This window comes from Panthera onca, chromosome A2 (assembly GCF_046562875.1).
Source record: "Panthera onca isolate mPanOnc1 chromosome A2, mPanOnc1 haplotype 2, whole genome shotgun sequence".
Lineage (NCBI taxonomy): Eukaryota > Metazoa > Chordata > Mammalia > Carnivora > Felidae > Panthera > Panthera onca.
This window is the reverse complement of record NC_138340.1, coordinates 51,627,600-51,641,873: the sequence shown is the minus strand read 5'-3', so window position 1 is coordinate 51,641,873 and position 14,274 is coordinate 51,627,600. Positions and strand designations below refer to the sequence as shown.

At 47.8% G+C, this 14,274-nt stretch overlaps 1 protein-coding gene across 2 annotated transcripts in view; it reads right to left on the bottom strand.

Moving 5' to 3' along the window:
* The window catches only part of IRAK2 (interleukin 1 receptor associated kinase 2), a 64,086-nt gene that overhangs the window by 44,474 nt on the left and 5,338 nt on the right, over nucleotides 1–14,274 (bottom strand). For both annotated transcript variants that reach the window (XM_078442764.2, XM_078442763.2), the window contains exon 2: nucleotides 10,897–11,079. In XM_078442764.2, the coding sequence (XP_078298890.1) occupies nucleotides 10,897–11,079 (183 nt within the window). The remainder of the gene's footprint in view (nucleotides 1–10,896; nucleotides 11,080–14,274) is intronic.

The following is a 14,274-nucleotide window of genomic DNA, read 5'->3' as shown; positions in this document are numbered from 1 at the left end:
AGGGTTAGATCGCATAGGCCATGGTTAGGTAGAACCTCATCATAAATCCCCGTGAACTGAGGAAACCTGTAGGCGAGACACTGTTGACCAAACAGTCCTTTGCTTCCTCTCAAACCCAGCCTCTCTTGCTGGGGCCACGTGACCAGTTCTGGCCAATGGATTTTAACTGGAAATGCTATCATCACTTTCTGGACAAAGCCATTAAGAGCCAGTGAGCCTCTTTCAGCCCTCTCTTCCCCAGCCACACTGCCCCTGGGAGCTATGTGTTCCACAGGACAAAGCCAGCTACAAAAATGCAGGAGGCAGCACTGGACGTTAAGGAATCAATCTTTGTTGTGTTGAACAACTGAGATTTCAAGGTTTATCTGGGACTGCAACATAACCTAGCCTATCCCGGTTAGGGGATGATCTCAAAGTGTTCGAAACTTGCAACCCAGGGAAGCCTACTTACAAGAGCAGGAGTTCAGTAAATGGCCGTTCCTTTCATACCAGCTCTTACCTTTCCTCTCTAAAAAATTTGGGACTGGGGGTGCCTGGGTGGCTCAACCGGTTAAGCATCCGACTTTGGTTCAGGTCATGATCTCATGGTTCGTGAGTTCAAGCCCCGCACAGGGGTTGCTGCTGTCAGGGCAGAGCCCACTTCGATCCTCTCTCTCTCTCTCTCTCTCTCTCTCTCTCTCCCTCTGCCCCTCCCCCACTCACTGTGGTCTCTCTGTCTCAAAGATAAATAAACAATTGGGAACTGCTTTAGATGCATTGCATAGACCCTCTGTTCATTCTCACACAACTCCCCAAAAAACCCACAGTGATTAAAGACTTGCTTTATTCCAGTGGAATAGCTAGTGTGTGGAAGGAAAGTCAGATGATCTGTCCGGAGCCACACAGCAGTAACTTTTAAAAAACTTCACCATCTTTTTTGTTTTGAAGTTTCCTAGTTTACAAGAAAATAGACAGGGCAATATGTGTACCTGTTTTTCAGAGGGGGAAAGTGAGACCTGACACCTACCATCTAGTGACCTACCCCAGTAGGGTGTAAGGGTGTAAGTCCCCATCCCAGCCCATTATTTATGAGCAATGTGGCTCTGGGCATGTTAGTCAATCTCTGAGCCTCAGTTTCCACATCTATAAAATGGGGATAATAAGATTTGTGAGAGAAGATGCCTGCCTGGCACATATTAGGTGCAAAATACAAGTTACAACTAGTACTCAGATGGGCAGACTCCAGGCCCGGGGGAATCCTGGCCAAACACAGTGCCAACCTCCAGGGGCAATTCTCCAGTGACCCTGAATCCTATCCATGTTTTTTTATTCCCTAGCAGTTGGAAACGGGCGGATCCTGGGAAGCCTTCCAAGAGAGCAAATGCAGGAGCCTCTTCCGGCCCTTGCAACAGCCCGGGCTCTTTTGGAAAGAAAGAGATCATTCTCTTCTGTTTCCTTTTAAACAGCAGCCAAAAATTCCCCATTCAATGAGAGCCCAGCTCCAGGAAGGAAATGACTTTGGCTGAGATGCCAAACCAAAAGTTAGAAATTGTCAAGGTTGCACAACCAAAACAAAACGTGAAAATTGCAAAAGTCACAAGAAAACTCCGAGAAGACAGTGACAGCAGGAGGAATGATTCCAGAAGCTTCTTGCTCTCCCACTCAGATTCTCACACCCGGAACCTCACAAACCCCTATTCCACATAGCGGACAGAACAATGGGCACACCCCAGGAACAAGCCCTCCAAATCTTCCCTTTGCCCCTGAGAAAGCCGACCCTTGACCATGGCCTGTGAGGCCTTGAGTGGCCTGACCCTGCGTCCTGCGCCCTCTGTAGGCTCAGCCCACCCACACTCACATGTCCTTTAGCTGAGACCTCCACAGCCTCTCTGAGTCCTCAAACATCGCTCCTTCCCATCTCCAGGCCTTTGCACATGCTGTGCCCTCTGCCTAGAAATGCTTGCGAGGTCTCACTAGGTCCACTTAGCCTTCGAATGGAAGCTCAGTTTTCACTTCCTCAGGGAAGCTTGCCCTGATGAGATCAAATCCTGCCCTCTTTCATGCTATCACCCCACATGCACTTCCCCAAGCACTCACACTGCGGTTGGTTATGGTCTCCGTGTCATCATCCTGTTAGTATTTGTCTCCCACACTAGACTGCAGGCTCCTTGAGGCCTGGGACCGTGTCTGTATTTTCATTGCTGTGTCCCTAGTGCCTGACATATTGTAGCCACTTGATAAATATTTCTTGAGTTCATTACTGACCCCTGCCCAGCTTCCACGTTCCTAACTCTCTATGAGGATGAATGAGGGCGAATTTTATCTCACAGGCTAGGCACAGCTGGTTTCCAGCCTCTTTCCTCAGAGCTAGAGCCATCTGGTCCTCACCATCAACAGGCTCAGCTCCTAGGCCTGCCTTTGGTGGCATTTAACCAGCTGTAGAGCTCAGCAGTGATGACAGCTGATCTGTCTTTGGCTGGAAGTCACAGCTCCAATACTTTGGCCTCTGTCAAAGTATTCCAGTTCCTATGCACCCAAGATGCTAGAACTTGGGCTCTGGAGCCTGGCTTACAGTCCCCTCCCAAGGCTCAGAGTCTGGAAAAGTCCCTCTGAGGAGTAGGATCTTCATGTTTTGAGCCCCAGGGTGATGGTCAGCCCTGGCCCCCTGGGACAGACTCTTCTGATGCTGAATGCAGCCTGACCATAAAAGTCTGCTCCTGATCCCCTGGTCTCTCCATCATGAGGCCTCTCTGAAATGTCTGGCAATTTCACCATGGTCACCATTCTTTAGAACAGTGATTCCCACAGTGTGTTGGTTCTGTGGGATTATTTCCAAGTATCACATCAAAAGGGGTCCCATGATCAAATATAAATGGAAACATGGGCCTAAGCAGGTCTTTGCTACAGGACTTATCAGAGCCTTAATATGATGGTTTACATTGTGAATCTCCAAAGGTAGGGGCCACTGATAAAGCATACAGCATTGCCCTAGTTATTCATGAGCTTTTGGTTTGCAGCAGGGGTATCTGGCTGGAGTACTCTTCTGAGACCCATGCTTTGGGAAAGGCTACTCTAGACTATGATTCGCCCTGCAGATGCCCTATGCACACAGTACTTTCCCCATCACAGACATCTATCAACCAGGACACACAGACAGCATTCCCCTGCCTGTCCTGACCCTGAGATTAGGGTTTCACCCAAGAGCCAGCTCTTTCCTGTGGGCTTACCAGAGCCTGGAGCTATAACAACATCCATGGAGGACTACTTACAACTGGTCTTCACCCAAAGTTGGGAGGTGAAAGTGGACAGAACAGGGTAAGAAAGGGTAAGAAAATGGGCAATTTCATCTTACAAAGTGGGGAATCAATAGGCATTGCCTAGAGCTGACCAAGAAAGAACCAGAAATGTAAGGATGTTCTTTAAATGTTACAAAAGCAATCTACTGAGGAACTAAAAATTGTGACATAAATGTATTAGAAAGGGAGAGAAGTGGGGCGCCTGGGTGGCTCAGTCGGTTGGGTGTGCGACTTCGGCTCAGGTCATGATCTTGCAGTTGGTGGGTTTGAGCCCGTGCCGGGCTCTGTGCTGACAGTTCAGAGCCTGGAGCCTGCTTCAAATTCTGTGTCTCCTCCTCTGTCTGACCCTCCCATGCTCATGCTCTGTCTCTCAATAATAAGTACACATTGAAAAAAAAATTTTTTTTTAAAAGGTAGAGAAGTTATGTATAAGCCAAATCTTCTTCTAGGAAATTAGTGGATAATATTTAAATTAATAAATATGAAAAGGACAAAAAATAAACTTTGTATGATGCATTAAAAAAAAAGTTTGTGGGGCACCTAGGTGGCCCAATTGGTTAGGGGTCCAACTCTTGATTTCAGCTCAGGTCATGATCTCACAGTTTTGAGATCAAGTCCTACATCAGGCTCTGCACTGACAGCATGGAGCCTGCTTGGGATTCTCTCTCTCTCTCTCTCTCTCTCTCTCTCTCTCTCCATCTCTCTCTCTCTGCCTTCCCCCACTTGTTCTCTCTCTATTCCCTCTCTCTATCAATACATAAACTTCTTTTAAGTTTATATGTTGAATTTAAAAAAAATAAAGTTTAGGGGTACCTGGCTGGCTCAGGTGGTAGAATGTGCCACTCTTGATCTTGGGGTTTTAAGTTCGAGCCCCATGTTGGATGTGGAAATTACTTAAAAATAAATTCTTTTTTTAAAAGTTTGCATGCTGTATTTAAAAAAAAATAAAATAAAGTTTGTATGTTGCATTTAAAAATAAATATGAGGGGCCTCTGGGTAGCTCAGTAGGTGAAGCATCCAACTCTTGGTCTCAGCTTAGGTCGTGATATCACAGTTCTTGAGTTCAAGCCCTGCATCTGGATCTGTGTGGACAGTGAAGAGCCTGCCTGGAATTCTCTCTCCCTCTCTCTGTGCCCCTTCCCTGCTTGTGTGCCCATACTCTCTTTCTCTCAAAATACATAAAGAAAACTTAAAAAATTAGGGGCACCTGGGTGGCTCAGTTGGTTAAACATCTGGCTTTAGCTCAGATCATGACCTCGTAGTTCATGAGTTTGAGCTCTGCGTCAGGCTCCGTGCTGACAGCTCAGAGCCTGGAGCCTGCTTAGGATTCTGTGTCTCCCTCTCTCCTCTCTCTCTGCCCCTCCTCTGCTTGCACTGTCTTTCTCCCTCTCTCAAAAATAAATAAACATTAAAAAAATAAATAAATAAATAAATATGAAAGGGTCAGTATAAGCACATTATTTAGAGACAGTACTAATAAGGCAGAGAATGCCCATTCCCCTTGTCTTCACACATTCTAGAAGTTTTAGCTAGACATATGATTGCCTGGCTAAAAACTACACTTCCCAGACCAACAGGAAGCAGGCTGTGCAAGCCACGTGGCCCTCCCTAAGGGCAGACCTTTCTCACTTCCCACTTCAGATGAGGCCACAGGGAATAATGAACAGGGAAGCTCCCCCCAGTGCCTGCCCCCATCCCTCACCCCTTTGTAAAACATAGACCCAGACCCCACCCCTGGAATTTCTGAATCCGAAGATGAGGTGAGACCCCAGAATTTGCATTCCTAACAAGGTCAAGGCGATGCTGATGCCTGGAGGTCTGGCGCAGTGAGAACCCCTGATCTACCAAGAAGAACAAGGGGTGCAGATGGTTCAAGCCAAAAACTTACTTCCCTTGGCTGGGATGGACCTTTACACCTGCTGCTCTGCCAGATGTCTACTGCTACAGATCAGTGACCACAGCGTGTTTCTCATTTCAAACGGGACAGTTGTGAGCATGGCTCCCTGTGCAGATACCACCACTGGGTTCTGAGTGTGCTGGGGGAAGGGGAGCAGGTAACTTCTCTTTGGTGGAGAGGTTCTGGACCACTGGGGGCTGATCCCGAGGACTACACATCACCCACAGATCCTGGGCCTTGAGCTAAAGGAAGAAACTGATTAGGGCCTCGGGCCTTGTCTCTCTTGGGGAAGGGGTGAGCACGTTTTAGTTGTGGGAAGGCAGGTATAAATGGATATTTGGGTAGCCCAAAGGGGAAAATTCTAGGGAGACTGCTGACCCTCCAATATTTATTCCCTCCTCCTCTAGAGTAATAGAAGCTTTAGTTAGGCACACAACCTCCCAGCTACAGATTACATTCCCCAAGTCTCCCCTGCAACTAGGTGCTATCATGTGACTAGGTCCTGGCCGACAGCTTGGGTGGCAAGTTAGGCGTGCACCTTATTTGAGTACTGGAGTCTGCCTTTAGTAACAGCAGTGAACCAGAAATGTTAATACAGACAACCACCAAGACACGGCTCAGAGAATAAAAAGGGGTTGACGCTGGAAAACAAATTTGCCAGAGGAATGGGCAGTTGGGTGGTAAGCCTTCTGTACTAATGTATTCTAATTCTTTTTTTAAGGCATTTTTTAAAATGTTCATTTATTTTTGAGAGGGAGGGGAGGGGTAGAGAGACAAGGGGACAGAGGATCCAAAGCAGGCTGCATGCTGACATCAGACAGCCCAATGTGGGGCTTGAACTCACGAACCATGAGATCAGGACCTGAACAGAAGCTGGATGCTTCAGTTGGAGGAACCCAGGTGCCCCTATTCTAATTCTTATCACATTTAATGTTAGGAGTTTGGCAAATAGAATAACAACAGTCTTGGCAATGAAGGTGGAGAAAATATCAAGGGACAGAGACCCACAGACCCAGGTCTCTACACAGTCAGAACAGCGACCACCCACAGTACTTGATTTCAAGAGACTAGATGCAATGTGGCCCCCAGGGGACCCCACACACTGCCCTTCAGTTCAGATACAATCTTCAGAAGGCCTCTGTTAAATACAAATATAGCACCTGGAGATATAAATACAATATAGTCTCTAAGGAAGCCAATTTATACCTAGGACCTCTGGTGTGTGCGGTTTCCAAGCATGCTTCTATCAAATCTATTCTAGAGGCCCTTTAAGAAGTGGTAGGCAGACATCAGGTTCTCAAACTGCCGGAAGCAGCTGATCAAGTTCATAAGCAATCTTCCTCAAGCAAATGCAAAATAAGGTTTAACTAAGTTATGATTAGGGAAGGGAAAATGGCTTTGACTAGTCAGAATACAGAAACTTAAAACGCTTCACACATATAGAATATGCCCTCTATATTTACCTCCAAAAAGGGGCAGAGATTTATGGCACTTTTTTTAACTAATGACAAAAATAGAAAGGGGAAGTGTCCTGCCTGAGGACGTAAAACAATAGTAAAAACACAACCAGACTGTCAGAAGAACATCGAGGGGATTTGTGGATGTGGAAACAAGTGTTAGTCTCTCTTCCTCAGGGGCTAAGGGGGAGAGAGGAGAGGTTTGAGGGGCAAAGGTAGACTCCCACAGTCCTGACAGGTTGAGGGCAGCTGGACCAGGAAAGCGGGGATCTGAGTACAATTCTAAACAGAAGAGAAGCTGACAGAAAAAATATCACTGTTGCCTGGAAGCCCAAATGCTGTGTTCAGTGAAGTTTCTGTGAAAAATGCTAAGCATGAGGGTGTTGGATCCAGACACGCCTGGGTGTGACCTCCATCTGTACCCACGACCAGAATTATGCCCCTGGGGGAGTCACTGAGCCATTCTTGGCCTCAGTCTCCTTAGGTGGAGAAGGGGCTCCTTAGAGCACCCACCTCAAGGGGCTTTTGGGAGGAGGCAAGCAGGCAGCTCAGGGCTCAGTCAGTGGTTAGCTTAAAGTGTCGTGCCACAATGAGTGGCTTCTTTAAATCTGGCACTATATTGTGTGTTGACCTCAAATCGTTAAGAACATGTTCAAGATTAGTCAACAGTCAGGTTTTGACGTCAATGGAGAGTTGATGTGTCCAACCAGAGGCCTGTCTCAATGCCTGGTACTTGTCTGCTTTCGGGGCTCAGGACATCCCGGTAGTGTTTCAGCCGCTCAGCAGAGACAAAACCAGGGTGTCGTGCGGGCCCCAACCCACTGGCCCCCTCCCCGAAGTGGGCTAGGCTGGAGAAGCCCAGGCAGCTAGATTCTGACTGCATTTGACCCAGTGGCATTTCCCCTCACCTCCAGCGGCCCCTTCCCTCCTTGCCTCTTTTCCAACCCATTAAGAGTTTACCATTAAATCTCTCAAAAGGTGAAAAATATTTGAGGACATAGTCAGTGCTAATCGTATCTCCATATCCACCACATGCCAGGCTCTGGGGACACAGAGAAGCCAGAGCCAGGGTCTGCGCATGGCTAAACAGGGCAGGCGTCGGTCACACCAACCAACAAGGTCTGAGGGACAATGAGGGCCACGGCACCACGAGTGTCCAGAGGGGGCTCAGACGGCATCCAGCCCACCCCCACTGGACAAAGGTGGGACTAAGCCCAGGGAAAGGGAGGACCTGCCCATGTAACAATAGGGCTTAGCCACACTGCCTGACCACCTTCCTGTAAAACCGCAGCCACCCCCGGCTGACCCGGATGAGGACCTGGCCTTGGGGATGTGAGGGTAAGGATGCTGTCTGACTGGACTTAAGGGAACCCTCTCAGGACAGAAGGGCTGGCAGGGTAGGGAGGGGTTTCAGGAAGTTCCCAAAGGCTTGGGGAGCCTGGGGACTGAGCAGACCACCCCTCCCCAGTCTGAGGAAGATGGTGAGCTGGGGGAGGCTGGCCAGACAGGGGCAGAGGCTGCAGAAGTTTGGGGGTGGCCATGTTTTGAGATGTGCCCATTCTTGATTCAGAGATTACGCTGCTAGGGCCTGGAGGCAGGGAACAGGCCGAGTCCCACACTGGTGTGTCACTGCTTGCTGTGTAAGCAGGATCTTCCCCACAACCTGCCTCAGGCAGAGAATCCTGCCAGCAGAGGAACGGTCCTTCATCTAATAAGATCTGGTGGGTGTGCGGAAGCCCTGTGTCCCTGGACACCCGAAATCCTGAAGAATCGCTACGTGCCTAAGGGCGAGAGATGGTCTCACTGTCCCACTAGCGTTCCCTGCCCAAGAGGTGATCTACCTCTGTGGTGTACCCGAAATCCTGCCTTGGGCTTCATCTCTAGATCCCCTCACCCGCAGGGCCACCCCAATGTCCCTTATTCTCCTGCCACCTCTGAGGGTGGAGGTTTCTAAGCCCCCATCAATCAGCTCTTTGCTCTAGATCCTACCATCCCTCCTCCTGGAAGCCCTCCATGATTCCAGAATTCCTGGGGTGCAGTCGGGAAAGTGTTGAACCTGTGTCTATTGATTCAGCCAACTTCTTCCCAGACCAAAAGCCCCAGACAGGACAACACCAGAGCCCACATAGGGTCTTCTGCAGGTCTCTGTGGCTCAGAATGCACTGCTCTTGACTCCCACACCAGCTTCACGCTGGTTCCTTCAAAATCCAGTGCTCTCCCTGGGCTCTCTTACCTCAGCTCTTCACATGGCTGTCTTCTTTCCATCCCTCCAATTTCACCTTCTCCGACTTCTTAGCCTTCCATGACTAACATGTTCTAGGAGACTCTCCTGCCTGCTCACTCCAACCTATTGTTTTTATTTATTTTCCTGTCCATTGATTATATCTTCATATGACTATGCCCTCCATGAGGGCAAAGGACCTGTCGCTTTGCCCATCACTGTCGTCTAGAAACTAGGACAGCACCAGGCACTAGGCAGGGGCTCAGAAAGTACCTATTAAAAGACCGGCTTGCTGCCCCACACTGAAGGGGTCTCTTTGGAGATACGAGAAGGGATGGGTTCTAGATGGGAGTAGCCATGACCCACCTGCCTTCTGCTAAGCATTGGCTGAACACAAGGCACTTGGCATAATTCTACTTCAATTTTGCAGCATCTCTTCATGGCAGAGAACGATTATTACCTGCTAAATACGTTCCCACCACTGTTGTAATAGCAGGTAAGAGGGTAATTTGGTAATACTGATCCAGATATCTTTTTAATTTTTAAATTTTTATTTATTTTTTTAATGTTTTATTTTATTTTTGAGAGAGAGACAGACAGACAGAGTGTGAGCAGGGGAAGGGCAGAGAGAGGGGGAGACAGAATCCAAAGTAGGCTCCAGGCTCTGAGCTGTCAGCACAGAGCCCGACATGGGGCTCGAATCCACAGACTGCGAGATCATGACCTGAGCCAAAATCAGATGCCTAACCAACTGAGCCACCCAGGCTCTCCAGTTTTTATTTTAGAGAAAGAGGGAGCACACACAAGCGGGGAAGGGGCAGAGGGAGGGAGGGAGGGAGAGAAACTTAAGCAGATTCCACGCTCAGTGCAGAGCCTGATGCAGGCTCAATCTTACCACCTTGAAATCATAACCTGAGCCAAAATCAAGAGTCGGATGCTTAACCAACTAAGCCGCCCAGGTGCTCCAGTAATATTGGTACAAACATTAACCAAAACTTAAGGGGCACCTGGGTGGCTCAGTCAGTTGAGCATCTGACTTTGGCTTAGGTCATGATCTCATGGTTTGAGAGTGAGTTCGAGCCCCATGTCGGGTTTACTGCTGTGCTGACAGCACGGAGCCGGCTCTGGATCCTCTATCCCCATGTCTCTCTCTGCCCCTCCCCCGCTTGTTCTATCTCTCTCTCTCTCAAAAAAAACATTTAAAAAATACACATAAAAATAATAAAATAAAATCATTTTAAAAACTCAAAATACAGGAGCACCTGGATGGCTCAGTCAGTGGAGTGTACAACTGACTCTTGATCTTGAAGTTGTGGGTTTGGGCCCCACGTTGGCTGTAGAGATTCCTTTAAAAATAAAATCTTTAAAAAAAAAAGTAGTTGTAGATGTCACATATATGTTAACCAATGCACAGAAAACTTCCAGTAAGATAGGCATGACATTGTTAATAGTGGTTACCTTCTTGGGGAGTAAAACTGAGAATATAGGATGACGACATAAATCATTTTTTACTGTAGACTCTTTTGGATTTTTATGTATAGCTATCTTTTTAATCCTTATTTTTAAATTTACTTTTGGAATAGAGAAGCAGACTTTTAAAGGTACAGACGAACTTATAGAAAAGTCTCTCTCCAATATCTGGTTCCCTGGGCACCCAACTGCTCTCCCAGAGGTAATTTCTTAGTTGGGTGGTAAATTCTGTCAGTTACGGGGGCGCCTGGGTGGCGCAGTCGGTTAAGCCTCCGACTTCAGCCAGGTCACGATCTCGCGGTCCGTGAGTTCGAGCCCCGCGTCAGGCTCTGGGCCGATGGCTCGGAGCCTGGAGCCTGTTTCCGATTCTGTGTCTCCCTCTCTCTCTGCCCCTCCCCCGTTCATGCTCTGTCTCTCTCTGTCCCAAAAATAAATAAAAAAAAAAAAAAAAAAAAAAAAAAAAATTCTGTCAGTTACGTTTTTTTTCTAAGGTGAAGAAAAGTTCCAAGGCCAGAGGGTACGGCTCCTGCGGAAACCTGCTCGCGGGCGGCTGAGTGGGCCACCTTGGATACTCACAGTTCAGAATGATCTGGGCAGCGCGGTAGAGCTGCAGGCGGCACAGAAGGTCCACCAGCTGCTGGACGGTGGCCTGCCGCATGCCCCACCACCACAGAAGCTCCCGAGTGATGCTCACGCCCTGCACCCGCTCCATCGACTTGATCTTTCGCAGCTGGGTCAGGTCTGTGATCACATAGGAGGCTGGAAGGCAAGCGAGAGGCCATCTCAGCGTCAGAAAGGCAGTACTTCCACCAGAGGGTCACCAGGCTAGCGGTCTTTGTCCGCAGTAGCTTCTCACTCGCTCCCCTTCACACCTGAAATCTACCTGTAGCTGGGATCCACAGGCAGACCGAGTTATAGCACTGAGTCCACCTGACACCCATGGGACTGGCACTTTGACACCTCAGTGTAAATATCAACTTCACAGCCACACAAAACTTAGGAGAGAACCCACTGGAGGAGAGGGTCAGGGGCAGCCTTGAGCTTTAGCTGTTTGTCTGTTACGGGCAAGTCACCTCACTGGTAGGAGCCTCAGTTTCCTCAACTGTAAGAGGGGGCAGGTAATAGAACTTCTCTTGCCTCCCCTCCTAGAACAGAAGCTCCATGTAGACAGGGAGTTTTATCTGTTCCGTCCACTGTTAGATCCCCAGAGCAGAGAACAGCACCTGGTACAGAGTGGGGGCAAGACCAGGACCAAGGTGAGACAAAGGAGGCACTCAGGGGCAAAACTTAAGGCACTCAGGAGCAAAATCTCACTCTCAGGGCTGATCTCAGAAGCTGGAGAAGTAGCTGGAAAATAGGTGCCTCCTTAAATTTTGCCCTGGGCATCTCATTCTCCTCACCCCTAAGTCCTAGCTTTGGCAGCAAGGGAGGGGGAAGAATGAATGAATGAATGAATGAATGAATGAATGAATGAATGAAAGAACTAAGGAACAAATGGACCCATGGCCCAGCATCCTCATAGAACTGTTACAGGCATCAAGAAGGACCATGCATCTAGGGGCGTCTGGGTGGCTCAGTCGGTTAAGTGTCCAATTTCAGCTCAGGTCACAATCTCATGGTTTATGGGTTCGAGCCCCATATCAGGCTCTGTGCTGACAGCTCAGAGCCTGGAGCCTACTTCAGATTCTGTGTCTCCCTCTCTCTCTGCCCCTCCCCCACTGGAACTCTGTCTCTCTCAAAAATAAAATAAACATTAAAAAAAAATTTTTAATAAAATAAAAAAAAAAGAGAGCTCATGCATCTAAAAGCACATTGCCAACTCAGAAACACTACAAAATTTGCAGGTGGCTGCTGCTGGCAATACTAAATATAAAGCATTCCTGCTTTCCATTTTTCATGATAAAATTAATGGTTGTTCACTAAAGAAAACTTGGGGGAAAAAGGGGAGAAAAACACCAATATAACATGTTACACAGCATCCCACTAGGGTACTTTCTCTTTCCAAAACTCTCCTCTCCCCTCCCCTCCACACAGGAGCGGTTCTAGATGCACTGTTGCTGGACTGTAAGATTTTGCATCCTGCTCTCATTTACTAACATTATACCATCAGCATTTTCCGAGTTGTTACAAACTCTTCCTCATGGCATTTTGAATGGTCACATGTATTCCACTGAGTTTACTAAAGTGAAGGAGGCTTTTTTTGTCCTAATTAGGAATAAAATAATCACACTTCAGTTCCAGATTTTCAGAAATCATGGAACAGAAATGCATATAAACATCAAGTTGTTCGTTCATTTGTTCATTCATTCGGCAAAACATCACTGAGCACTTCTGTGCTCCAAGCCTGTGACAAGCTGTAGAGATACCGTGGTGAATAAACCAGAAGCCCATGGAGATTTCTGTTTGAAAAATACAAACAAGGGGCGCCTGGGTGGCACAGTCGGTTAAGCGTCCGACTTCAGCCAGGTCACGATCTCGCGGTCCGTGAGTTCGAGCCCTGAGTCAGGCTCTGGGCTGATGGCTCAGAGCCTGGAGCCTGTTTCCGATTCTGTGTCTCCCTCTCTCTCTGCCCCTCCCCCGTTCATGCTCTGTCTCTCTCTGTCCCAAAAATAAATAAAAAACGTTGAAAAAAAAATTTAAAAAAAAAAAAATACAAACATAAGTGAACTGAGTGGGGAAGGGGAGGCAAGAGATAAAGCTCAGGACTACATTAAAGGCCTCCAAGGCCAGGCTATATAGAGTTTGGACTTGATCCTAAGAGCCACAGACGCTACCTACCGAAGACCTCAGAGCCAGGGAGTGTGACATGATCATATTGCACAATCCCCTCCCTCTGGAGGAATGGGAAAGATTGAGACAGCCTCAATCTTTCTGCAGAGAGAAAGCCTGTTAGGGGATGGAAAGTTCTCAGTTGCAACTTTAGTCACTGGAAACCCCAGGCCAGATTCCTGGTCAGTGGGAAATGATGTCAGCAGGGTCAGGGGCTGCTTCTAGAAGCTGAGAGAAAAGAGGGGAGGGAAGAGGAAGGAACACTTCCCCCACACCTCTCCCTGCCCCCTTCCCTATGCACCCGGCTATTCACCTGTTCACCGGCACAGCATGCCTCCCACTCTTCAGAGGTAGTGGGAAAAACAGAAACCCTGGTGTGGTGTTCCATCACACCTTTGTGGGGTGCGCTTTCCTTACAGGCAACACAAGAGAAATAGGAACCCAGCCCTGAGGCGCCTTGCACTTCGAACATTTCCATGAAAGCAATTTGCATGAAAGTGACAATTCTTAACCCATTAACCTATCAACATCTAACCAGGCCCTTAAAACAGGTCAAGGCAAGATAGAGATCTTGGGGGAATGAGTCAGCACTGAGGGCCCTGCTAAATTCCCAACTCTTTTCTCAGCACACACAAGAAATTCTTGGTCATTATTGGCTAACAGGATGAAATCAAAGTCTCTGTGATCATCCCACACTGGTCATACTTTTACTTCTAATCTTCCAAACTTTTCTACAGATATAAAAATACATATTTATATAATCAGGACAGGACAGGGGTGGTTCAGGGCCTAAATTTTGGATTCTGAGGCCAGGGTTCAAAATCCTATTCTGCTACTTAGGAAGGACCTTTACCTCTTCCTGTGCCTCAGTTTCCTCATCTGCAAATGAGGATAACAATAGCACCTGCCTCAGAAGCTGTTGCAAGGATCAGATTAGTCATATATACAGAGGTACTTGGAATAATGCTTCGTACATAGAAAATATGATATAACTGTTAACTGTAATTATTAAGCCACCTATGTTCTATGAAAACCTGGTTTTGTTCCCTGTGGTTAAGACCACGTGGGACCATCCCACCGGATCTGAGTCCCTGAATCCTGCAGGAGTTCATTCACCTGAGAGTAGTAAGCCATGCCTCATGCTCAAAGCCCTCTCAAACAGATACGACATAGCCTCCTGAAATG